At 39.6% G+C, this 27728-nt stretch overlaps 1 protein-coding gene across 3 annotated transcripts in view; it reads left to right on the top strand.

Moving 5' to 3' along the window:
- ARMC3 (armadillo repeat containing 3) overlaps positions 1–27728 on the top strand; it is a 103313-nt gene that overhangs the window by 38313 nt on the left and 37272 nt on the right. For all 3 annotated transcript variants that reach the window (XR_012847770.1, XM_075827559.1, XM_075827558.1), the window contains exons 8-10: positions 1458–1641; positions 11702–11854; positions 11932–12037. Coding sequence is in view for 2 of the 3 variants with exons in the window: in XM_075827559.1 (XP_075683674.1) it covers positions 1458–1641; positions 11702–11854; positions 11932–12037 (443 nt within the window). In the remaining variant the exon portion in view is untranslated. The remainder of the gene's footprint in view (positions 1–1457; positions 1642–11701; positions 11855–11931; positions 12038–27728) is intronic.

Genomic DNA, 27728 nt, shown 5'->3' with positions numbered 1-27728 from the left:
TTCAAAACCGCGTGTCATAACCATAACATATGGCAACACATAGTGATGACACACGCAACTTCAACGTGCAAAAAATGCAGCGTTTTTTGCGCGCGCAAAACGTACACGTTCGTGTGAATAAGGCCTTATCCAGATTCTGCTGATACTTTCCTTGCAGAACTTGACCTGCGGTGCAGATTTTTTAAACCACAACATGTCAAATTATGCTGCAGAATAGTTGCATATTGGTTGCAGACTTTACGCATTAAGTTTAATGGGAAAGTTAAATTCCACCAAAAAATCGTGCAAATTTCGCTGTGGAAAAGCTGCGAATTCGCAGTAAATATCACAAGTAAGGGAGGATTTACACGAGCGTGTGCGTTTTTGCACGCGCAAAAAAAGCAGCGTTTTGCACGCGTAAAAGGCACTTAACAGCTCCGTGTGTCATGATCATATGGTGCGCGGCTGCGTGCTTTTCGCGCAGCCGCCATCATTGTAACACTCTGTTTGTATGTTTGTAAACGTGGTGCTTTTCTGTTTGCAATCATAGTTTGCCTGCTGTTGCACGAATCCCGCACGTCCCACGGAGGTGCCTCCGTGTGGCATGCGTGATTTTCACGCACCCATTGATTTCAATGGGTGCGTGATGTGCGAAAAACGCAGAAATATAGGACCCGTCGTGAGTTTTACGGAGCGGATTCACGCTGCACAAAAATCACTGACGGTCTGCACGGCCCCATAGACTAGCATAGGTCCGTGCGAAGCGTGTGAAAAGCACGCGCGTTGCACGGATGTATTACACGCGCGTGTAAATCCTCCCTAAGTAATACTCGCCACTCTTAGGGTTCCCATATTGACATCTCACTCATCCCCAATCTGGTCTTAGTGCTGCCGCCCTCCTGGGATAACGTTTTATCCCATGTGACTTCTGCAGCCAAACACAGGCTTTAACGGTCACATGGGGGAAAACGCCATCTCAGTAGTCTGGCAGCCAGGAGTGACACGTCACTATGGGAGATCAAGGGGAGGTAAGTATAGACTTTTTTGTCTCTCCTCTTATCTTGTGTATTCAGCGGCAAATCCGGCCAAAGGTCTGCACCAAATCAGACACAATTTGTTGCTGACTTTCGGCCGAAATTTCTTGCGGTATCTGGGTCGGATTTGCTGCAGACTTTCCGCTGCAAATCCGACCTGTGTGCAGGGGCCTTAGCGGTTTATTACCGTGAATCCCATGAAATTCTTACATGCGAAATGCATTTTGCCATGATTTTGTATTAATTAACCACAGTTTGACTGCACTGTGTGAATATAACCTAGGGCTGTGTTCACACGTTGCCGGCAATTTGCGTTTTAGCTAAAATCACGGCAATGCGTTTTGAGCATGAAGTGTAAACACAGCCGAAGGGATCTACTTGTATGACCTAATTGTATGGAAGTAAAGTGGTTTGACTGCATATGAGCTCAATCTCCGTTATCAGGAGCTGAATGACTTACATGTGGAGGCGCTTTTGATCATTTCAAATTGCCTGGAGGATGTAGAGACTGTTCAACTTCTTCAGCAGTCAGGAGGACTTAAGAAGATATTGACCTTTGCAGAGACATCTCCCCTGCCTGACTTGCAGAGAAATGCCGCCAAGGCCATTGCCAAGTCAGCTCACAATGGTATGTGACATTCAACACTAAATTACATTCAGAGTAATTCAGAATAATGGATGTGAGAATGGCTTCTTGTCATGTTCTGCTTTTTAATGTCAATGTTTTGACAGTATGCCTCTCTTTTATTTCATACAATACTAGAAAAGTGGAGTTTATATATATATATATATATATATATATATATATATATATATATATATATATATATATACTGTATATACACACACATAGCTTTAGAGTGAGGTCTCTTGTGACCATGACTAGTGTTAAAGTGCATCTCTCTCCAGACAGGCAAACTTTTCCTTAAAGAGTTAAGTAGTAGTTGCTAAGTATGCCCAAATCCAATCACTGGAATAGGACTAGAGTTTCGTTTAAAATGTAACTTTTACTTGTAACATATTTAAAAAGTGTGTAAAACAAATGACACACCAGGACAAGACTGTTTACAAAAAAATCTTCCTTATTGTACAGGAGATGTAGTGCTCAATGCAAAAAAAAGTCAATTCAATATTGGTGATATTATCATTTCTTTGCAGAGTTAAAGAAAATGCTCCAAATTGTTGCAAAACATGTGAGTGATCTAATAAGGCCAGATAACCTCCTTGACAGGGGGCACAAATAAAGTTGGAGCTGTATTGAAGTTTCAATCTTCTGCAGTGGCAGAGATTCCTCATAGCACTTGTTTCCTCGTGCTGGAGTAAACGCTGGTTCCGGCGTGTGACGTCCTCACCCACATGTGTTTTCTGTTGCTCTTTATACAGGTTATTCCCTCCCTCATTGTGCACTCCTCCAGTGACGTATCCAGGGGAGTGCCCCATAGTTGAAGCTGATACAGAACGGAATCCAGAGCACCTCCCATTGGGTAGTGTCTATCAGTGACTCCGTGTTGTCCAGCTCCTTCTACCACAATCACGGACCACTGCCTCTGTGATTGCTGCTGCTGGACATGAACAACTGTCAAAGACAGTTAAAGGGAATGTGTTGCCAGAAAAACATGTTTTTTTTTTTTTAATTAAACATTTAGTGTGTAGGTGATTAAACATTGTTCAAATTTTTTATTTTTTTTTCACGAGTCAGGAAATATTATAAATTAATTCTAATTTATAATATTTCCCATTTCTGGTCACTAGATGGAGCTATTCCCAAAATTGCAGCATTGCAAAATTGGGTAAAAAGCCCTCGCTCTAGTGAGCTCTCAGCATCCCCCCCTCCTTTATCCTGGCTAGTGCCGGGATAAACGAGGGGTTTGAACGGTGTAACCTCCTACACTGTGTGTCGCCATTTTTTGAGCTAACACACAGTGTAGTAGGTTTACATACAGTAGTAAACACACACAAACACGAACATACATTGAAATCTCTTACCTGCTCCTGCCGCCGCGGCTCCCTCCGGCCCGTCCGCTCCGTCTGCTGCCGCTGGTCCAAGTGCACAAGTCCGGAAGCCGCGACCGGAAGTAGTAATATTACTGTCCGGCCGCGACTTCCGGTCCACAGGAAAATGGCGCCGGACGGCGCCAATTTCAAATTGGACTGTGTGGGAGCAGCGCATTCGCAGTTCCCACACAGACGCCGTACACACAAGTGAATGGGACGGGAGCCGTTCGCAGTCCCTATGGGACTGTGGCTGCCGTATTCCATGTCTGTATGTGTCGTTAATCGACACATGCAGAAATGGAACAAAAAATGGCAGCCCCCATAGGGAAGAAAAAGTGTAAAAATAAGAAAAAGTAAAACACAAACACACAAATAAATATAAACGTTTTTAATAAAGCACTAACATCTTTAACATATAAAAAAATAATTTGTGATGACACTGTTCCTTTAAATCACCCTCAGCAAACAGCAAGTCAGCTTGCGTTACCGCATGCATTCACAATGTGAATCAGACCCAGTGCTGCCCGAGATTGGGAGAGAGGGGAGGCTGTGTCTGGCTTATCTACTAGTGCAGCTCACAATGGTATGTGACATTCAACACTAAATTACATTCAGAGTAATTCAGAATAATGGATGTGAGAATGGCTTCTTGTCATGTTCTGCTTTTTAATGTCAATGTTTTGACAGTATGCCTCTCTTTTATTTCATACAATACTAGAAAAGTGGAGTTTATATATATATATATATATATATATATATATATATATATATATATATATATATACTGTATATACACACACATAGCTTTAGAGTGAGGTCTCTTGTGACCATGACTAGTGTTAAAGTGCATCTCTCTCCAGACAGGCAAACTTTTCCTTAAAGAGTTAAGTAGTAGTTGCTAAGTATGCCCAAATCCAAAAAGGGCTCGCCTGCTTCTGTCAGTTTGTGGCGCAGTGTAAAAGGGCATTAGGTCTCAATACATCAGTATCTATCCTGTCTTTACGTCAGTCTTCTCTGAGTTGTTGGTTCCTCAGGGGCCAGGAGGTAGGTTAGTACTGTAGGTTGGTACTGACTAAAATTGCACTGCCTACTTGGCAATACTCTTGATTGACAGAAGTAAGGTAAAGCCAGGGACGGTACAAGCTCTTTCGGCACCCAAGGCATTGGATTCAGAAAGTGCCCCTTCTCCTGATCCTTAAAGTTCCCGTATGATAGTTATCATAAGGAAGAGGATTCATTTAATTTCCTTATTTGAAACGGTAACTAAACGTTCAACAAACTTCTGACAAGTCATAGTGACATTCTAGAAGTTTTGATTCGTGGGGATCTGAGCACCTAGACCCCCACCAATCGCTAAAATTAACCTGCAGAAGCACTCGTTTGAGCACTCAGCTGCTTCGTTTCTGTTCAGCTTTTTCTAGAAATCGATGTAGCAGTGTACGGACACAATAGAAAGTCTATGAGTCCATACTCCGCTGCATTGGCTTAGTTTTAGTGATTTGTGGGGGTCTCAGTGCTCGGACCCCCACCAATCAAAACTTCTGACGTCACTATGACACTCTCTATAAGTCTGTGTTCACACATTACGGTCAATTTGCATTTTTTGCAGATACTTTTACAAAATTATGGAAAAACCATGCCATTGACCACGACGTGTGAACAATGTCTTCAGCCATCACCCAATTTGTTCTTAGAGGATTCTGAAGTATTTGTTCAGCCAATCAATGGAAGCTCTCATTCTAGCATTGTATCACATTTTTGTAACTACAGAACTTTCCGAGCTGTTACAATGAGTCCATACAATACAGAGAATACTCTTGGAATAGGGGTGAGGGCCCATGGAAAGGGAACCATGTTGGTTCAAATTGTCGTACAGAGACAAATAACATGGATTATAATGACATGTAAACACCTTTAAAGAAGATCACAGTGAAGTTTGTGAACTCTACCGCTGATTTTGAAAATGAAGGTCCTGTAGGACTGTATAGAGCCCACAAATTACTGGGAGATTTTTAGCTTCTGGAAATCTCTGACACAACATTCTTAGTAAATCACAATTGGTTGAATGGTACTTTGCTTAAAATGTCTGGTGAGAAACTTCCAGTAATGGTTCCCGAATGGGTTTTACCACTTTATGGTTTGGGAAATCAGCAGTGGTCTGTGCTCATATAGACCACTGACATGTGTCTATGGAATTTTGTAATATGAATTTTGGGTGGACTTCCCCTTTAATTAAAAACCATAAATTTAAGCATAAGGAGAGCACAGTGGCTCAGTGGTTAGCACTGTTGCCTTACAGCACTTGGATCCTGGTTTTCATCTGACCCAGGGCTGTGCCTGCATGGAGTTGTATGTTCTCCACTTGTTTGTGTGGGTTTTCTCCGGGTACTCTTTGGTGTCAGATTGATATAAGGGCACGTTCAGACGTGGCAGAATTGCTGTTGAATTCCGCTGCGGACAGCCCGCAGTGGAAATCTGCAGCAGCTGTTTTTTTCTATACATTTTTAGGTAAATTAGTTCACAATTTTCATTCCGCAGCATGCGTGGCCGAATTTAATGAAGTGGAGAAGCAGTGGATTTTCACTGCAGATTTCAGCCTTTGCAATGCAAAAACTGAAATCTGCAGCAAATCCGCAATGTCTGAATTACCTGTCAAATATGCAAATGTTGCTGCAGATTCGTTGCGTAATTGCAGTGAATTTGCAGCAACATTTTCAGCGGAAAAATTCCACGTCTGAACACGCCCTTAATCGTGTGGATTCGCACGCGGCTAATTTTTTTTGCAGAAATGTGTTTGCTGCAGAAAAAATCCCATACAGATAAATGGAACTGATTTTCAGACGCAGAATTTTCTGCAACAAAGTCTGCTGCTCCGTGTGACTGTACATCTGGGCCTTGTTTACACAGTGCAGATTTTACATGGGGGTTTTTTTACGCCAAAACCAGGAACGTTACAGAAGAAATATATAAAGGAAGGCCTTAGGCTCCCAAACCTAGAACAACCCTAGATATCATGGTACGTGTAACACAAATATATAGAACCTATTGAGGACAAAACACAACCTTGTATAAACGATAAAAATATAGATTTTATTGAATAATCGAGCTAAAATATACAAACATATACAGATAGATAAAAATTCAACCCTCACAATAAAACTGAGAGAGAAAAGATGCAGTGGGCATCACAAAAGTACAGACTGTGTCAAGGTACTATACAAAAACAGTACATAATAGAATGTCATTTGAATCCAATGTTTATAACATATAGTTATAGAAAGAGGAAGGGACCAGCGCAGTGTACCAGGATATAGAACAAATAACAATAGCAATAGAAGTAAATTGATAAGTAACCACACATGACACCCAATAAATGAAAGGGTTTAGAAGGATCCTGATAGAAACAATACCTGCAAAATGCAGCTGGGCTGGAACACAGGGAAACCCAGAGAGGAACAGTCACGCACCACCACTGCTCTCCCGACGCGCGTCTCGCTGTAGCTTCGTCTTAGGCTCCTTTCACACGACCGTACTTTCATCTATCAGTCTGTAATCTGTCTGTAAATACGGATCTGTAGGCATCCGTAATTCATACGTATTGCATTCATATATACGGATCCGTAAAAAAAAAGAGGGAGGATGCAAATGATGTCATCAGCATGTTGCATAGCAACGCTTCCGTAACTACGGACGGTTTACAGATGCACATCCGTAGCCGTCCATATTTACGGAAGCTCTCATAGACTTCTATGGGAGAGTCCGTACGGACAAGAATAGGACAGGTTCTATAATTTTTTCAGCACGGACACCCATCAGTAAAAATTCTGAAAGGTGTCTGTGGCCAATAGAAATGAATGGGTCAGTAATTACTCTCAGTAATTACTGTCCGTAATTACTGATGAAAAATATGGTCGTGTGCATGAGGCCTCCAAGTGTGACCTCTACTGGATCCAGGTTTGGTCTTGGCTTAAAAAAATTAATGAAAAATCTGCATCAAATCTGCACTGTGTGAACAAAGCCTAAGGGCATGGCGCCACGTGGCGGTTTTCTTCCGCAACTGTCCGCATCAATGCCGCACAGAATCTGCGTTGCAGATTCTGTGGCGGATCTGCCCAAAATGTGCAGTAAATTGATGCGGACTGGCCGTTGCGTATTGAGGTGAAAGTACTTCCCTTCTCTCTATCAGTGCAGGATAGAGAGAAGGGACAGCACTTTCCCTAGTGAAAGTAAAAGAATTTCATACTTACCGGCCGTTGTCTTGGTGATGCGTCCCTCTTTCGGCATCCAGCCCGACCTCCCTGGATAACGCGGCAGTCCATGTGACCGCTGCAGCCGTCACTTAGACTGAAACGTCATCCTGGGATGCCGGACTGGAGGAAGAAGCAGGGAGTTCTCGGTAAGTATGAACTTCATTTTTTTTTTTTTACAGGTTGCTGTATATTGGGATCGGTAGTCACTGTCCAGGGTGCTGAAACAGTTACTGCCGATCGCTTAACTCTTTCAGCACCCTGGACAGTGACTATTTACTGACGTCTCCTAGCAACGCTCCCGTAATTACGGATGCACACACGTAGTCACCCGTAATTACGGGAGCCCCATTGACTTTCTCAGTCTGGCTGTAGACCTAGAAATACATAGGTCCAGCCAGAATGAAGAAATGTCATGTTAAAAAACCAATACGCTCCGCAGCACACATAACATGTACATGACAGCTGCGGACTTCATTGCGGAATTTAGAATCTCCATTGAAGTCAATGGAGAACTTCCGCAATGAGTCCGCAATCAGTCCGCCACAGGTCCGCAACATCAATTGTATGCTGCGGACACCAAATTCTGCACCGCAGCCTATGCTCCGCAGCGGAATTTTCCGCCTCGTCTAAACGAACCCTACTAAGAAGAAGTGGAAGGCAATGGAGAAACGGGTCCGCTGCGGATTAACGCTGCGGAGTGTCCGCAGCGGAATTCTAGAGCAATTCCGCCACGTGGGGCTTTGCCCTAACTGTACAGTGCTGCAGAATATGTTGGTGCCAAACGGGAGATAAACAGTAATAAAACAAGCAAAAAATACATAGTCAATATCTCACTGTTGTACATGCTTGTAATACACTGATTCTGCATTAGGTATTATTTTAAAAAAGCAGAAGATATACATATTTTTTCTTTTTTTACGTATGATATATTCATAGCTAATATGTTTTATACTTTTACATGGCTCTGTTCTTCTTAATTATGCTTATTACCTGTTAATGAGCCATCACCCCTGTTGTGCTGCTCAGAGGGCTTTATGGGGGCCTGGTGAGCACGGCATGATATCAGAACGTCCCCAGCACGATTATCATACTAATTGGCAGACACTATTGATCTACTGGCAAATGTCATTTCCGTAAATCGAATTGGATCTACTACTTGTATTCCTTTATGGAGCCAGAAAGTGCGACATTGTGTTTGGTTGCATGTTGCTCAGCAAAGAGTTGTAAGAAATGAAGTCAGATTTTTTTACCAGAGCAATTTTTTTCCTAAAACCAAAGCAAATCCAATGGCGTACTCCATTTGTACTAATTGTAAAATATGTTATATTTTTTAGAATTCACATGCGCCAAATTTGTTGCAGAAATTTCTGCAATTTTCCCATTCGCCTGTATGAAGTTTGTGAAAATACATGCACATGCTGTAGAAACAAACCTATTCAGATACTTGGAACCGATTTTGTCATCTGCTTGTAATTGTAGCCTTAGGGTCCATTCAGACATTGCAGTTAGGGCAGAATCACACGAGCGTTGCGTTTTTGCGCGCGCAAACAACGCGGCGTTTTGCGCGCGCAAAAAACATTTGACAGCTGCGTGTGTCATCCGTGTCTGATGCGCGGCTGCGTGATTTTCGCGCAGCCGCCATCATAAAGATGAGGCTAGTCGACGCCCGTCACTGTCCAAGGTGCTGAAAGAGCTAACTCTTTCAGCACCCTCGACCGTGAATGCCGAACACAATATCGCAAAACCTGTAGAAAAAAAAGAAAAAGTTCGTACTTACCGAGAACTTCCCGGCCGTTGCTTTGGTGACGCGTCCTTGGTGACGCGCCTCTGTTGACATCGGGCCCCACCTCCCTGGATGACGCGCCAGTCCATGTGACCGCTGCAGCCTGTGCTTGGCCTGTGATTGGCTGGAGCTGTCACTTGGACTTAATTGTCATCCCGGGAGGTCAGACTGGAGGAAGAAGCCGGGAGTTAGCGGTAAGTCAGAACTTCGTTTTTTTTTCTACAGGTTCATGTATATTGGGATCGGAAGTCACTGTCCATGGTGCTGAAACAGTTTAACTCTTTCAGCACCATGGACAGTGACTATCTCCTGACGTCGCGTACCGATAATTTTTTGCCGGGTTCGGCCAAAACGAGTTTGGCCGAACCCGGTGAAGTTCGGTACGCTTGTCCGGCTTCGCTCATCGCAAAGACACTCCGTTTGGATGTTCGGAAACAGAAAAGCACGTGGTGCTTTTCTGTTTACATTCATCCTTTTCACTGCTGTTGCGCGAATCACGCTCGTCCCACGGAAGTGCTTCCGTGGGGTGCGCGTGATTTTCACGCACCCATTGACTTCAATGGGTGCGTGATGCGCGAAATACGCAGAGTTATTGAACCTGTCGCGCTTTTTGCGCAGCAGACAAACGCTGCGCAAAAAGCACGGACAGTCTGTACTGCCCCATAGACTTGTATTGGTCCATGCATGCCGCGTGAAAACCACGCGGGCCGCACGGACCGAATACACGCTCGTGTGAATCCCCCCTTAAGGTGTAGTTAAAACTGCAACAAAGAACGCACCCGAAAACCACATGCGTTTTTACCATGATTCGGTGCATTTTTTTAAGCACTCGCAGTTTTTACCCCAACCGCATTAAAAAACGCACCAAAACATGGTAAGAAGATATACGTTTTTCGGACACGGTTTTTACGATGCAGTTTTTAACTGCACCTCAACCACAACATCTGAGTGGACCTTAAGTCCGGGTTCCCATAGGATGGATACGCTGCGTAAAAACCACGTTAAGTATCCGACCTGGAATCCACAGTACATTCCGTCCGAAAACCGCACCACATTGTGTTGCGTTTTTTTCAGACGGAATTTACGCTGCTCATACTTTTGTAAGTTGTTGTTATGGCATTGGAATTGTCGCCAAACATGAAAAATAAATGTCAATTGTTGAATTTTTGACTATTTTTACATTACAAGTTTAGGTAACATATAGAGGTCCCATAGAGTTCCCCACACAATGAGAGCTGCACTTTGCACGCGTTTCTTGCAACATATTGAAAAAGATGGATGATCCATTCTGAAATAGTTACTGTACATAAATTAACAGCTGTACCAATCTGGAATGGAGGCCGAGAACAATACAGCGTTACAGTGTGTTTTGTAATTAAAACTCTGCTCCATTAGATAACATATGTTCTTGTGACATGTTGTATTACTTTGAAGCTTTGTGATAGATACAAGAACAGTCTAGAGTCGAACCTAATGGAGCATTTTTTTTTATAGTCTTTATGTGCAGATCTTATATAAATGTTAGAAAGAATTCCTTACAATCTGTTATATTATATGGACATTTTATTATTTAACCATTAAAGAGTTATTCCCATCACAGACCACCTGTCCACTTATCCTTCTCCAGGATGAGGTGGCCAATGGACTCGGATACAATGACCTCCATTCTTGACATTGGTCCCAGAGGTGGGATCCGCATCTTTCAGACACACTAGATAATAGCACGACGTACAACAACGATATTTGCAAAGAAGAACACACAGAAATAGATTTATCAAAACTGTACCCTATAGCCACCAATCAGATTATAGCTCTCATTTTTCAGAGATCTTTTGAAAATGATCATTGGTTGCTATGGGTAATTACTCTACATTTGTTCTGCATCATTTTTATTTAATCTCACCCACAGATCATTTTTACATACAGCATCACCTATAGAGATTTTTCCTCATCCATGTCGATAAGAAAACAGCCGACAAAAATTCTAGAGATAGAACAATTTGACATCGTCTGAAACCAGCTCAAGTCCCGCAAGTTGTATGGATCTGTAATACGGCAGATTTAGACTTCTATGGGGTCTAATGCACCTCTATATGTCTCCTATTCATACAGAGGCGATCTGAGGTTTTTTCTGTCGGCTTCCTACTATATCGGACTGAACATAAATTGTGGTGCGTTTCAGCGGATGCCGTATTATGGGGTTACTCTCTCCTGCGGTGTAATACAGTGCCATACAGAGGGATCCTACAGCGGTGGGGACCCTTACAGGATCCGAGCGCATGAACCTTAAAGCAGAACATACATTTCTATTCATTATTCACCCAACATAATACAGCCCCAAAATACTTCAGTAACATACCTTTAATCCAATATTAATGGGACCTGACGTGTGCTGGATTATCAGATATACTGGATTATTCATTGGTCATTGAAGAGTATAAAACACTCATATATAAGGATTTAGGGGTTCATTTTTTAATTAGGGGAATTTTGTAAGGGATTATCTCAGCTCAGTCCTCCTGCTTCTAGTTTTATGAAAGTCCATGTTATTTTGTAGTTCTATGAGGAAATAAGTGCCAGATTATCAGACATTCTAGATTGTGAAATGCTGGATTTTAGTTATGGATCTTGATTTTGTAATCTGTTTTTTTGTTTGTTAGCTGAGAATAGAAAATTCTTCCATGAGCAAGAAGCAGAGAAGACTCTGGTGGAGCTGCTGGGGTCTGATAATAATGGCGTTAAGGCGGCCACTTTGCAAGCTATTTCTGTTTTGTGCGCCAATGTGGCCAGCAAGGACGTATTCAGTAAGAATGGTAAGTACATGAGCTGTGTATTGAGCCGTACAGAGGACTAGAACACTCTGCACTAATAATGTGGTGTTTTCCTGTAGGAATTCTACAGATAATTAATTTATTGAACAAAGACAACGCAGAAGTCCAAGAAGCTGCGGTGTTTGCACTGGCAAATCTTACCACTGGCTGCCCCAATAATGCTGGGTAAGTGACATCCGACAGCTTATTAATAATAAGGGCTGGTGTTTTCATTGCATCTGAACCCAGATCATGCGGACCAGCGATACACGGAATTCCCATAATGCTCTTCATTTGACGTCTGTGACATTTGCTTGACCTTTAGTCTGTGTGATGTTAAGATTGGCCTTCTACATTAAGACCAGTATTGGATATTCTACCTCTTTATTACAAGGCAGAACGGTACGTGATACAGCTAAAAAAAAGTCTAAACACAATGAGAGGACAAACAGAAACCTAGAAAAACAAGCGATAATTAATAGTGTAATATACGTTCACCCTGAAATGGGTGTTTTTACCAAAAGTCGATAAACTATACCAGGTAGGGCTAAGCAGGCTCTTATGATAAATAAATCACAGTCTGATAAAAAATATATTTTTTATATATACATATAATATGCTTATATAGTAATATGGCTTTATACTTTTTCACTGAAACAAATTATTAAAATGTCTGAATATACAGCAATTACCTTTTTGGGCGTTTTAACAGTGTTTCTAGGGTTAGTGTTTTGTTTTTTTAATCATCTTGCTGAAGGTTTGGCGTCTAATATGTATGTATGTATATACATATATATATATATATATATATATATATATATATATATATATATATATATATATATGTGTTTTATCAAAATTGCAGCACAGGTCAACCGGCATTTGCAATTTAGGCTGGGTTCACACGAGCACATTAACGTTCGTAATGGACGGACGTATTTTGGCCGGAAGTCCTGGACCGAACACAGTGCAGGGAGCCGGGCTCCTAGCATCGTAGTTATGTACGACGCTAGGAGTCCCTGCCTCTCCGTGGAACTACTGTCCCGTACTGAAAACATGATTATAGTACGGGACAGTTGTCCTGCAGAGAGGCAGGGACTCCTAGCGTCGTACATAACTATGATGCTAGGAGCCCGGCTCCCTGCACTGAGTTCGGTCCGGGACTTCCGGCCGAAATACGTCCGTCCATTACGGACGTTAATGTGCTCGTGTGACCCCAGCCACAGGGGATATTCTGACAGTGCGGTCAAAATGCCATTAAATACAGCGATTACCACAAACCATGCCTTGATTTTCCAGTAATCGCGATAATAAATCTTGATTTGACTGAATATGCCCTTAGTGTATGTTCACACACAGTGGTTTCAGACGTAATTCGGGCCGTTTATGCCTCGAATTACGCCTGAAAAAACGGAACCATTACGCCTCCAAACATCTGCCCACTGCTTGCAATGGGATTTACGGTGTTCTGTTCCCACGAGGTGTAATTTTACGTGTTTTTGGAGACATTTTTCATTGACTCCACTGAAAAGCAGCTCCAAGAACGGCCGTAAAATAAGCCGCTAAAAGCGCAAATTGCTACAAAAATTTCTGAAAATCAGGAGCTGTTTTTGCTTGAAAACAGCTCCGTATTTTCAGACGTTTTTTGCTAAGCGTGTGAACATACCCTTAGTCCAAGATCATACACTGCAGTTTTTTGTGCAGTTTTTGCTCAGTTTTCTGAGTCAAAGCCACTCCTGTGTTTGGTTCAAAAAACAGAGATAAAAACTACACACAGCATTTTGCTGCGTTTTTCGTGGTGTTTTTGTGGCGTTTTTTATTGTTTTTTTGTGTGGCCAAATGCTATATCAAAGTCTATAGTAAAATATAAAATGCACTTTGCACAACTACATTTTGGTTTGTGGCGATTTTGAGGCAATTTTGTGGTTAGTGGCGTTCTTTTCTAAGTGCAGCATCCTCTAGGTATGGCGTTTTTTCAGAATAGAGTTCGTCATAATTAACAATTTCCATTATTTTTTTTAATGAAATAATTAAACACGCGTCTCATTTTCTTATTTATTTAGATGTATTTAATATCATAAACAATTTAGTAATATAGTGAAATCTGATTTTGTGACACAAGGGTTAATGACATGATAATTTCACTTAATTTGAGGTAATCTTGATGTGATCTTTTAATTTAAATTAGAACTTTACTGCCATCTATTGGTGGATATTCTGTATACCATGTACCGAAGGAATCAGTGAAGACTTTTCAATTCTACTATCAACATGTAAAGATTTGACACTTTAACCATATACAAGTCCTTGAATCGTCTGCTACCAAAACATTAAAAATTCTCTTAGCGGTTTCTCTGTAATATATGTTCCTGGAAAATCTTGGTGACATCTAATATGACTGCCATTATACAGTGAAGGAAATAAGTATTTCATCCCTTGCTGATTTTGTAAGTTTGCCCACTGTCAAAGACATGAACAGTCTAGAATTTTTAGGCTAGGTTAATTTTACCAGTGAGAGATAGATTATATAAAAAAAAAAACAGAAAATCACATTGTCAAAATTATATATATTTATTTGCATTGTGCACAAAGAAAGAAGTATTTGATCCCTTTGGCAAACAAGACTTAATACTTGGTGGCAAAACCCTTGTTGGCAAGCACAGCAGTCAGATGTTTTTTGTAGTTGATGATGAGGTTTGCACACATGTTAGATGGAATTTTGACCCACTCCTCTTTGCAGATCATCTGTAAATCATTAAGATTTCGAGGCTGTCGCTTGGCAACTCGGATCTTCAGCTCCCTCCATAAGTTTTCGATGGGATTAAGGTCTGGAGACTGGCTAGGCCACTCCATGACCTTAATGTGCTTCTTTTTGAGCCACTCCTTTGTTGCCTTGGCTGTATGTTTCGGGTCATTGTCGTGCTGGAAGACCCAGCCACGAGCCATTTTTAATGTCCTGGTGGAGGGAAGGAGGTTGTCACTCAGGATTTGACGGTACATGGCTCCATCCATTCTCCCATTGATGCGGTGAAGTAGTCCTGTGCCCTTAGCAGAGAAACACCCCCAAAACATAATGTTTCCACCTCCATGCTTGACAGTGGGGACGGTGTTCTTTGGGTCATAGGCAGCATTTCTCTTCCTCCAAACACGGCGAGTTGAGTTAATGCCAAAGAGCTCAATTTTAGTCTCATCTGACCACAGCACCTTCTCCCAATCACTCTCAGAATCATCCAGATGTTCATTTGCAAACTTCAGACGGGCTTGTACATGTGCCTTCTTGAGCAGGGGGACCTTGCGGGCACTGCAGGATTTTAATCCATTATGGCGTAATGTGTTACCAATGGTTTTCTTGCTGACTGTGGTCCTAGCTGCCTTGAGATCATTAACAAGTTCCCCCGTGTAGTTTTCGGCTGAGCTCTAACCTTCCTCAGGATCAAGGATACCCCACGAGGTGAGATTTTGCATGGAGCCCCAGATCGATGTCGATTGACAGTCATTTTGTATGTCTTCCATTTTCTTACTATTGCACCAACAGTTGTCTCCTTCTCACCCAGCGTCTTACTTATGGTTTTGTAGCCCATTCCAGCCCATTCCAGCCTTGTGCAGGTCTATGATCTTGTCCCTGACATCCTTAGAAAGCTCTTTGGTCTTGCCCATGTTGTAGAGGTTAGAGTCAGACTGGTTAATGGAGTCTGTGGACAGGAGTCTTTTATACAGGTGACCATGTAAGACAGCTGTCTTTAATGCAGGCACCAAGTTGATTTGGAGCGTGTAACTGGTCTGGAGGAGGCTGAACTCTTAATGGTTGGTAGGGGATCAAATACTTATTTCTCTGTGCACAATGCAAATAAATATATATAATTTTGACTATGTTATTTTTTTTTTTTATTTTTTTTTATATAATCTATCTCTCACTGGTAAAATTAACCTAGCCTAAAAATTCTAGACTGTTCATGACTTTGACAGTGGGCAAACTTACAAAATCAGCAAGGGATTAAATACTTATTTCCTTCACTGTAGCTTCCACAGAGGTTGTCAGTCAGCTTTGCCAACTATCTACAATAGCTACACATTGATATACGGAGCTGTATTTTGATTGGAGGTCCCGGGGCAAAATTTTGATGGCCGCTCTTATGTCACCTAACTGATTACCTATCACAGCTACATATAGGAGTGGTGGACGTGCATAGACATGAGCCGATCCAAAAAAGTCTATAGCCGTTCTAAAGATCCTCAAGCTAACATCTCGCTTAGACGTAAAAAAAGAGAGCCACACTTTTCCGCCTCTTCTCAACTAGACATCTATCAGTGGACCCCTGTTTTCACAAGAGGTGGGGGTCCCACAGGTGAGCAGTATATACACTCCCGAATAAATAATGACTATTAGGGGTGTAACTATCAAATAATGGGTAGGGCAGATCGGAAGAACTGGCCTGGGTATAGAGGGTGGTGGTGGTGGTGGAGACCCCGGGTTCTCAAGGTGGGGGAGGCCCCAGCACACGTGCCCCTTGTGTCCTCCCTTTTATCCGGCCCTGATGATATTTCACTGCTGCGGTAGAACAACATTAAAAGGCAGAATTACCATTCAGGAGACTGGGTTGACAGCCCAGCTTTGCCAGATCTGCCAGAGTAGGATGTTTAACAGTATGACCAAAGAGGACGACACACAGAAAAGCTCCTTTAAGGGGTATTCCAGTCTAAAGCATTTTCACCTATCCACTGGATAAGTGATAAATTCTAGATCAATGGGGCTCCGACTGCTGTGACCATCAGTGATCGCCAGAGCAGGGGACCCCAGTCCCAACAGCCTCAAGATGGCTGCAACTCCATGTAAACTCCTACTTGCTGTCTTGCGGCTAGGGGGAACTGGGGTTCCCTATTCTGGCGATCTGCGAGTGTCCAAGCGGTCAGACAGCCACTGATCTAGCATTTTTCACCTTTTCAGTGGATAGGTGAGAAATGTTTTAAGCTATTGGTTATGTATTATGCTGCCAGCTTTTGCAAACCTACAACTCCCAGTTGACAGCTTATGGCTGTTTTGCATCAGTTGGAGAGTAACATGCAATAGTGGGAGTTGTGAGATCTCCTGGCCTGTTAGAGTATGCTGGGAGTATACATAGTCATAGTACAGCGTACATAGTCATAGTACAGTATACATAGTCATAGTACAGTATACATAGTCATTGTACAGCATACATAGTCATAGTACAGCATACATAGTCATAGTACAGTATACATAGTCATAGTACAGTATACATAGTCATAGTACAGCGTACATAGTCATAGTACAGTATACATAGTCATAGTACAGTATACATAGTCATAGTACAGCATACATAGTCATAGTACAGTATACATAGTCATAGTACAGCATACATAGTCATAGTACAGTATACATAGTCATAGTACAGCATACATAGTCATAGTACAGTATACATAGTCATAGTACAGCATACATAGTCATAGTACAGTATACATAGTCATAGTACAGCATACATAGTCATAGTACAGTATACATAGTCATAGTACAGCATACATAGTCATAGTACAGTATACATAGTCATAGTACAGTATGCATAGTCATAGTACAGTATGCATATTCATAGTACAGCATACATAGTCATAGTACAGCATACATAGTCATAGTACAGTATGCATATTCATAGTATAGTATACATAGTCATAGTACAGTATACATAGTCATAGTACAGCATACATAGTCATAGTACAGCATACATAGTCATAGTACAGCATACATAGTCATAGTACAGTATACATAGTCATAGTACAGTATGCATATTCATAGTATAGTATACATAGTCATAGTACAGCATACATAGTCATAGTACAGTATGCATATTCATAGTACAGTATACATAGTCATAGTACAGCATACATAGTCATAGTACAGCATACATAGTCATAGTATACATAGTCATAGTACAGTATACATAGTCATAGTACAGCATACATAGTCATAATACAGTATACATAGTCATAGTATACATAGCCGTAGTACAGTATACATAGTCATAGTACAGTATACATAGTCATAGTATACATAGTCATAGTACAATATACATAGTCATAATACAGTATACATAGTCATAGTACAGCATACATAGTCATAATACAGTATACATAGTCATAGTATACATAGTCGTAGTACAGTATACATAGTCATAATACAGCATACATAGTCATAGTATACATAGTCATAGTACAATATACATAGTCATAATACAGTATACATTGTCATAGTATACATAGTCATAGTACAGTATACATAGTCATAGTACAGTATACATAGTCATAATACAGTATACATAGTCATAATACAGTATACATAGTCATAGTACAGTATACATAGTCATAATACAGTATACATAGTCATAGTACAGCATACATAGTCATAATACAGTATACATAGTCATAGTACAGTATACATAGTCATAGTCTACATAGTCATAGTCTACATAGTCGTAGTACAGTATACATAGTCATAGTACAGTATACATAGTCATAATACAGCATACATAATCATAGTACAGCATACATAGTCATAATACAGTATACATAGTCATAGTACAGCATACATAGTCATAGTACAGTATACATAGTCATAGTCTACATAGTCGTAGTACAGTATACATTGTCATAATATACATAGTCATAATACAGTATACATAGTCATAGTACAGCATACATAGTCATAATACAGTATACATAGTCATAGTCTACATAGTCGTAGTACAGTATACATTGTCATAATATACATAGTCATAGTACAGCATACATAGTCATAGTACAGCATACATAGTCATAATACAGTATACATAGTCATAATACAATATACATAGTCATAGTATACATAATCATAGTACAGTATATATAGTCATAATACAGCATACTTAGTCTTAGCACAGTATATATAGTCATAGTACAGCATACATAGTCATAGTACAGTATACATAGTCATAGTACAGTATACATAGTCATAGTACAGCATACATAGTCATAGTACAGCATACATAGTCATAGTACAGCATACATAGTCATAGTACAGTATACATAGTCATAGTACAGCATACATAGTCATAGTACAGTATACATAGTCATAGTACAGCATACATAGTTATAGTACAGCATACATAGTCATAGTACAGTATATATATAGTCATAGTACAGCATACATAGTCATAGTACAGTATACATAGTCATAGTACAGTATACATAGTCATAGTACAGCATACATAGTCATAGTACAGTATACATAGTCATAGTACAGCATACATAGTCATAGTACAGTATACATAGTCATAGTACAGCATACATAGTCATAGTACAGCATACACAGTCATAGTACAGTATACATAGTCATAGTACAGCATACATAGTCATAGTACAGTATATATAGTCATAATACAGCATACATAGTCATAGTACAGCATACATAGTCATAGTACAGTATACATAGTCATAGTACAGTATACATAGTCATAGTACAGCATACATAGTCATAGTACAGTATACATAGTCATAGTACAGCATACATAGTCATAGTACAGTATACATAGTCATAGTACAGCATACATAGTCATAGTACAGCATACATAGTCATAGTACAGTATACATAGTCATAGTACAGCATACATAGTCATAGTACAGTATGCATATTCATAGTATAGTATACATAGTCATAGTACAGCATACATAGTCATAGTACAGCATACATAGTCATAGTACAGCATACATAGTCATAGTACAGCATACATAGTCATAGTACAGTATATATAGTCATAATACAGCATACATAGTCATAGTACAGCATACATAGTCATAGTACAGCATACATAGTCATAGTACAGTATATATAGTCATAATACAGCATACATAGTCATAGTACAGCATACATAGTCATAGTACAGTATACATAGTTATAGTACAGCATACATAGTCATAGTACAGTATATATAGTCATAGTACAGCATACATAGTCATAGTACAGTATATATAGTCATAATACAGCATACATAGTCATAGTACAGCATACATAGTCATAGTACAGTATACATAGTCATAGTACAGTATACATAGTCATAGTACAGCATACATAGTCATAGTACAGTATACATAGTCATAGTACAGCATACATAGTTATAGTACAGCATACATAGTCATAGTACAGTATATATAGTCATAGTACAGTATACATAGTCATAGTACAGCATACATAGTCATAGTACAGTATATATAGTCATAGTACAGTATACATAGTCATAGTACAGCATACATAGTCATAGTACAGTATACATAGTCATAGTACAGCATACATAGTTATAGTACAGCATACATAGTCATAGTACAGTATATATAGTCATAGTACAGTATACATAGTCATAGTACAGCATACATAGTCATAGTACAGTATACATAGTCATAGTACAGCATACATAGTCATAGTACAGCATACATAGTCATAGTACAGTATACATAGTCATAGTACAGTATACATAGTCATAGTACAGTATACATAGTCATAGTACAGTATGCATATTCATAGTATAGTATACAAAGTCATAGTACAGCATACATAGTCATAGTACAGCATACATAGTCATAGTACAGTATACATAGTCATAGTACAGCATACATAGTCATAGTATACATAGTCATAGTACAGTATACATAGTCATAGTACAGTATACATAGTCATAGTACAGCATACATAGTCATAGTACAGTATACACAGTCATAGTACAGTATACATAGTCATAGTACAGTATACATAGTTATAGTACAGCATACATAGTCATAGTACAGTATACATAGTCATAGTACAGCATACATAGTCATAGTACAGTATACATAGTCATAGTACAGCATACATAGTCATAGTACAGTATATATAGTCATAATACAGCATACATAGTCATAGTACAGTATACATAGTCATAATACAGCATACATAGTCATAGTACAGTATACATAGTCATAGTACAGTATACATAGTCATAATACAGCATACATAGTCATAGTACAGTATACATAGTCATAGTACAGCATACTTAGTCTTAGCACAGTATATATAGTCATAGTATACATAGTCATAGTACATTATACATACTTATCATATACTGTACTTCCCATTTGTGATTAGGAATTTTTCTTCACAGACATCGCTTCTCATATTGCACGTCAAGTCATTGATAGCACTCCATCATCTGTGGGAGATTATTACTATGATTCATTTAAATTCTTGGAAAGTATTACCTGGAAGTCATTTTGCAGATAGGATTCTGTATTATAATGGACATTTGTGATTAATCACCATATTACAGGGCAGCACATTCATTAACATTGATAATTCATCATGTTCTGTATTTAGCCGTGTGATTAAATGTCTCATTTTAATACCTGCATGCCAAGTTTAGTCAATATACAATAGGTATTTCATGGAAATAAAATAGTTTGTGCTATGTTGTGAATAGATATACCATTGGATAGGCCTGGGTAACATTAGTTAGGCCTGGATAAGATGGTGACTCTGGATGACCCGTGATCACTCATGACCTCTGAAATCATAGGTCACACGGTGGGTAAATGCATAGGAATTTGTATCATCAATGTGTCCGCAACCCAACTCTCTCCAGAAGAGTGAAATTGCCAGAGTGGCACAACCGTTGCAAAATATTATCACCCCATTTATGCCGTGATCAATGCTAATGCTGGCATACATGAGGAAAAATAAAAGGGTGTCCCCATTGTAAGCATCACAGATTATTTGTGACACTATTGCCATCCATACCTTGTATGAGCAGACAGCACAGGACCTTAAGTATTGCCAGTGTTAGGGAATACCTAGGTACACTCTAACAACTGCCTATGTATTAAGCCAAACCCAATATAATATACTAGATTATATTTATAGTGTAATATATAACAATGTAAATATAAAGATCAATTTAAAAATCCCTTTATGGGATTCTAAAGAATAATTAATGAAATAAATAAATTAAATAAATAGTAAAAAAAACAACAACATAAATACAATGATTTTTTTTAAAAATAAATAAATTATAATTTGATTAAATATATGTTCAAAGAAACCAAATAATAAAGGAACATCTGGTATCAATATAGCAAACTGTACAGTAAATTATTTATTATTATTTATATTGGTAAAAAAAACCAGAATCATTTTACACGTCCCCCGTAATAGAAATTAGTTGAAATTCAATTCTTATGTTTATGTACCCCAAAATAATGGCTAAGAAAGTACAAAAAAATACATATATATATATGGACAAAAGAAGGCAAAAGGGAGGATCCTATAGGGCGCTGCTGCGTGGTTGTTTTAAAGGTGGTCAAGGATGATAGATACGAATGTAAGTAGATATTTATTAAATCATACAGGCCCTATCTATCATCCTTGACCACCTTTAAAACAACCACGCAGCAGCGCCCTATAGGATCCTCCCTTTTGCCTTCTTTTGTCCATATGTTTTATCAGCGGTAACCGGTCTGGTTTTCCGGCTTTGGATCCTGGCAGCAGCACGAAGTGGACCGATTATTCTCTGCTTTTACCATAAACTTACCAGGTGAGCATAACTGATCATGTTTATGACTCTCCCGCTATCCTATTGACCTGCACCATGTGGTGCCGTGCTTTTTGCTTCTCAAAAAAAAAACAAGACATTAAACAGCTAAAAATACAAAAGTTACCAAAGAGGTTAAAACAGAATGTAAAATTGAAAAGGGAAAGTATTTGTTAGAATATAGTAGGTGGCCAGCTTTATATAAGTGTTTGTGGTTACTCACTAAAATACACACGTTGAAGGTACTGCGAGAATTAAGATGACACTTTATGGGCATGCGTCAAAATAAATGATAATTTATGACAAACTATTTAAAGTACCATTTATAGCCTCCATGTACTTAGTGAACTGGAATCTACAATAACTACACGTGCAAAAGGGAAGAAGGTAAGTGAAGCTCACGTTTCTGTATGAAGACAACTGAGATATATAGAGGATCAGTGCTTGCTTAGATTTCTATCAAGTAAAAAAAAATGGACAGACAATAAAATAGAAAAATGGTTGTTTCAAATTTTATGGTTGTACCCATGGGCCAAAATTAAAACACGTGTAATTTTGTGCAAAAAGTACATGTCAGAAGATCGTATCTGGGGGATCTAGGTGCTTAGAAGTGATCTAGGTGCTTAGAAGTGGCAGCGGCGCTCATTTTTGAGCAAGTTATGAGCAATTTTAGATTTATGCTAATTTGTTTCTTAATGACCAACTGGGTGTTTTTTTTCCTTTTTACCAACTGGGCGTTGTACAGAGGAGTGTATGACGCTGACCAATCAGTGACCAATCAGTGACCAATCAGCGTCATACACTTCTCATTGTTCCTGCCCAGCTTCTTTCACTGCACAATCACACTGTAACAATGGGCTGGAACAATGAGAAGTGTATGATGCTGATTGGTCACTGATTGGTCAGCGTCATACACTCCTCTGTACAACGGCCAGTTGGTAAAAAGGAAAAACACACCCAGTTGGTCATTAAGAAACAAATTTGCATAAATCTAAAATTGCTCATAACTTGCTCAAAAATGATCGTTTTTCAAAAAAACAAAACACTGTTATCTACATTACAGCGCCAATCAGATTATGTAGGAGATAGGGCACTTATAATCTGGTGACAGAGCCTCTATAATGGGATTGTCCGGTTTCAGCAAATTAATGTTTATTTTTTTGAGTAATCAAAAGTTTCCTATATACTTTCTGTATTAATTCCTCATGGTTTTCAATATCTCTGCTTGTTGTCATTCAGTAGCAAGATTCATTGTTTACTTTCAGTGGATAAAATTCTGTCCAAGGTCATGTGATGGACACACAGGTGCTGGGATCTTGTAATGACCCGTGCATCTGTATGTCCTTCACAAGACCGTAGACAGAATTTTATCCACTGGAAATAAACAATAAATCTTCCTACTGAATAACAACAAGCAGAGATCTTGAAAAATCTGAGAAATTATTACAAAAAGTATATTGGAAACTTGTATAACTTTTAATTATACAAAAATATAACATCAATTTGCTGAAAGTGAACAACCCCTTTAAACTTCTCAGGCACTGCTTGGATAATCCTGTGTCTTGGAAATATCTGATATTCTCCCTGTATAAGACACACTTGTTGAGTAGCTGGAGAAAACATTTATACGTGGGATGTGTTGGATTTTCCAGCACTACGAATAGTAATAAAAAAAAGACTTGCATCAATGTAACTTTTTGGAAACCCATTTAAATACAACTGTTAGTTACTTGGATTATATAGAATTTAGTGTTGCAATAATCTTAATTATCTTTAAATATTACTCCGGGTTGCAGGTTTCTGGATTTACTCTTTTCTCCAACCAAAATATTCATATCTGGGACTGATGACCAGCAGGTCAAGCTAGACGTAGACATCTCCCCAAGCTCTGCTATCACTGCACAATGAAATTTGTACTTTGCTATATAGATCATACTCTATATTGTATACGTTTTGTAAATTCTATATTCACATTGACACATTTTACAACCATTCCTTGATTGACTGCAATAAAGGGTTTCCTTCCTATTTATGCTAAGATCATCCCAATGAACCAATGTTACAACCCCTGGATCAGGTGCCACATGTGGCTCTTGGGAACCCTGTATGTTGCTCTCCAGTGGTTGGCAACTTTGGATACTATTGTGTACTATGTCACAGGACCATGTTGGGATTCTTGTGATTGTTGTGCAACTTTTTTCTGCAGTGAAACATTGAGTCGCGGTAATAACTCGGTTATACTGTGTCTCGCGGGAGTTCCTGTGTCGCTCAAGTCTAGTCTCATCTGTAATAGGTTTTTTCACGATTTTTTGTGGATCTTTGTATGTTAAAGTGTCTCGCAAGCTGCAAATAGTTGACAATCTCTCCCATAGATGAAAACTAAAAAAGTCTGATTTTCCTTAAACTGAAATGGCTATGAAAATCGAACAACAGATTTCCTTCATTTTCACAAGAAATTAAAATAAAATAGACTTGTTTTGATGGCCGGTGCAGCTGGTTTACTCCCCCTGACTCTACTCTTTAGAAACATTAAGAAAATAAAAGTGAAATAGTAAGAAGTTTCTATAAATGTGAGATACGTTGTTCCAGATGAAATGAATGAAGGTTTAGTGGTATTGTTATGACTACTATTCCTAAAGTGAGCTCCAGAGGTGAAGAAGGCAACTCTATTTCCCATATAATGAAGCATTTATAGGCCAAGCTGTTGCTACTATAAACGATCTAAGATTAATATACAAGGTCTTGTTTACTTTGATAAATCTTCTTCTGAAGTCTGAGGTCAGACGGTTAGTGCAGGGTAATAACTGGAGTGTTTCCTTCCACAGTCATCATTTATCCTTTTTTTACAATCCCTCGGGTCATTTGCATTTTTAAGTACTTCAAACATCATTTATATTTTTTCCAAAAATACACAAATATACGACTATATATGACTTTCCAATTAATGAGGTCACTAGAAAAAGAACTGCGGCTGAACATGCTTTTAGTGTACGGTGTAGATTCCTAAATCCATAGTATTCATAAGGAGTATGTATAATATGTAGGCATGTGTTACCTAAAGCTCACTATAGGCATTCGATTTCTGTTGGTCAATCCGGTTGATTTCTGAGGATCCGTCAACAGTCTAAAGTCTACGGGAACTGTCATAGAGCACCATCACTTCCCAAGGATCAAATTTCAGCTGAGCCAAATTTGCATCTTAATGGGTAACTTGTGGATTATTTTTTGCAGCTAATAATAGACAGGAGAGGTTGTTGCATGGGCATTCTCTATATACAGAGATATTTTAATCCCCCTTTAAGGCTGCCAAACATGTTTTACTCAAATGCTGTGGTTTTTCAATGCAATTTTCGGGCACACGGCCTGTACAGATGAAGCACACGGTTTTAATAGAAACTACCGTGGTTTGGCTGGATAGTGTACAGGCGCCCTAATTCATTATATGTTGATAATAGTAAAGTAAAGGGGTATTCCAGTGGATAACATTTATCACCAGCCCACCGGATAAGTGAGAAATGTAAGGTCGATGGGGGTCCACCATTGATGGCAAAAATGGGGTACCCCAATCTCCCGACCCCTGCTAGCAGTAATGTGCTGAGAAGAGTTTCCGTAAGTGGAAGTGTGTGCAGAGGCAGCAGGCATGCTCGACCGCCGTTCCATACAATCTTCTCACCAATGTCATGCTGGTAAAGTTATCGTTGGTCAGACCTCCAGCAATCTAACATTTATCTGCTGGAATACCCCTTTTATATTCAACAAATTTAAAAAAATATCAAAATCCGAATTAAAACGATGTCCCTGGACTGTCTCCAAAATGGTTAATGGCCTTAAATCTCCAAAGTAAATATAACTTTTTTGGAGCTCGATGAGCTTACAGAGGGAGCTAACGGCTGGCATTCGAGGTTCCTTCTATCACGGCTGTAAGAGCAGGAGCTCGGCTACCATCAGACGGAACACATGTGCAGGGCTTCGACTAGGCGCTGTAAAATATAGTCGACCTAGCCCAGGGGCGTAGCTAAAGGCTCATGGGCCCTGGTGCAAGAATTTAGCTTGGGCCCCCCTACCCCTCCCCAACACCACCAGACCCCTGCGCATGCCTATGCCCAACAGACCCCATGAATGCCTCCACAGTGTAATGCTCCCCATAGCTGCCCCCACAGTATAATGCCCCATAACTGCCCCCACACAGTATAATGCCCCCATAACTGCCCCCACAGTATAATGCCCCCCATAGCTGCCCCAACAGTATATTGCCACCCATAGCTGCCCCATACAGTATAATGCCCCCCATACCATATAATACCCCCCATCTTCCAGTATAATGCCCCCCCATATTTTGTACATGCAATGAAGAGAACACACCATGCAGGAAGACTTTGGGTAAAAGCTTTTGTCTTTCTAATTTCCTTGTCCTTTAAACTCAGAGCCGCATCCACTCAGAATGAAGTGGAAATCAGACAATGGGACGTGTCACTTCCATTTATATCCACATATAGTAACAGCAGTCTCATTTCTGTTTGACTGTGTTCTAAGTTTTAGGGTATGTTCACACTATGTGATTTTAGGCGTTTTTTCGTGCGTAAAGGCCTCGAAAAACACCTGAATAAACGGAAGCTGAATGCCTACAAAAATCTACCCATTGATTTCAATAGGAAAAACTACGTTTCGTTCAGACAGGGCGTTTTTTTACGCAGCTGTTTGAAAAAACGGCACGTAAAGAAACGCCCTGTAAAAAGAAGTGCATGTCACTTCTTCAGTTGTTTTTGGAGCCGTTTTTCATTGTGTCAATAGGAAAACAGCTCCAAAAACGGCTCCAAAAAGCGCATCAAAAGACGTTTGATGCCTTTAAAAACAGCTGAAAATCAGAGGCTGTTTTCCCTTGAAAACCGCTCCGTATATTACAGCCGTTTTTACTTTAGCGTGTGAACACACCATTAGAATGATGTATTTATTAAGTTATCCTCTATGGGTTATTTATAGTCTGGTATATTTTTAACCCCTTAAAATGAATCTATCAGCAGTTTTAGCTTTCTTAGACCCTATGGACACAACTGTAAAAATCGTCCGTAATTGCGGACCGCAATTACGGACCCATTCAATTCTATTGTCCACGGACACCTTCCTTTTTATATACGGGAAGGTGTCCGGGCCTTAGAAGTCTACCGAAAAATATAGGACATGTCCTATCTTTTACTTTTAACGGTCCGTGCTCCCATACATATCCGAAAATGCGGCAGAACATTGCCTACACTGCCCCCGCCGACTTGTCTTCTTCCCAT

Source organism: Rhinoderma darwinii, chromosome 5 (assembly GCF_050947455.1).
Source record: "Rhinoderma darwinii isolate aRhiDar2 chromosome 5, aRhiDar2.hap1, whole genome shotgun sequence".
Taxonomy (NCBI): domain Eukaryota; kingdom Metazoa; phylum Chordata; class Amphibia; order Anura; family Rhinodermatidae; genus Rhinoderma; species Rhinoderma darwinii.
This window is presented reverse-complemented; position numbering and strand designations above follow the sequence as displayed.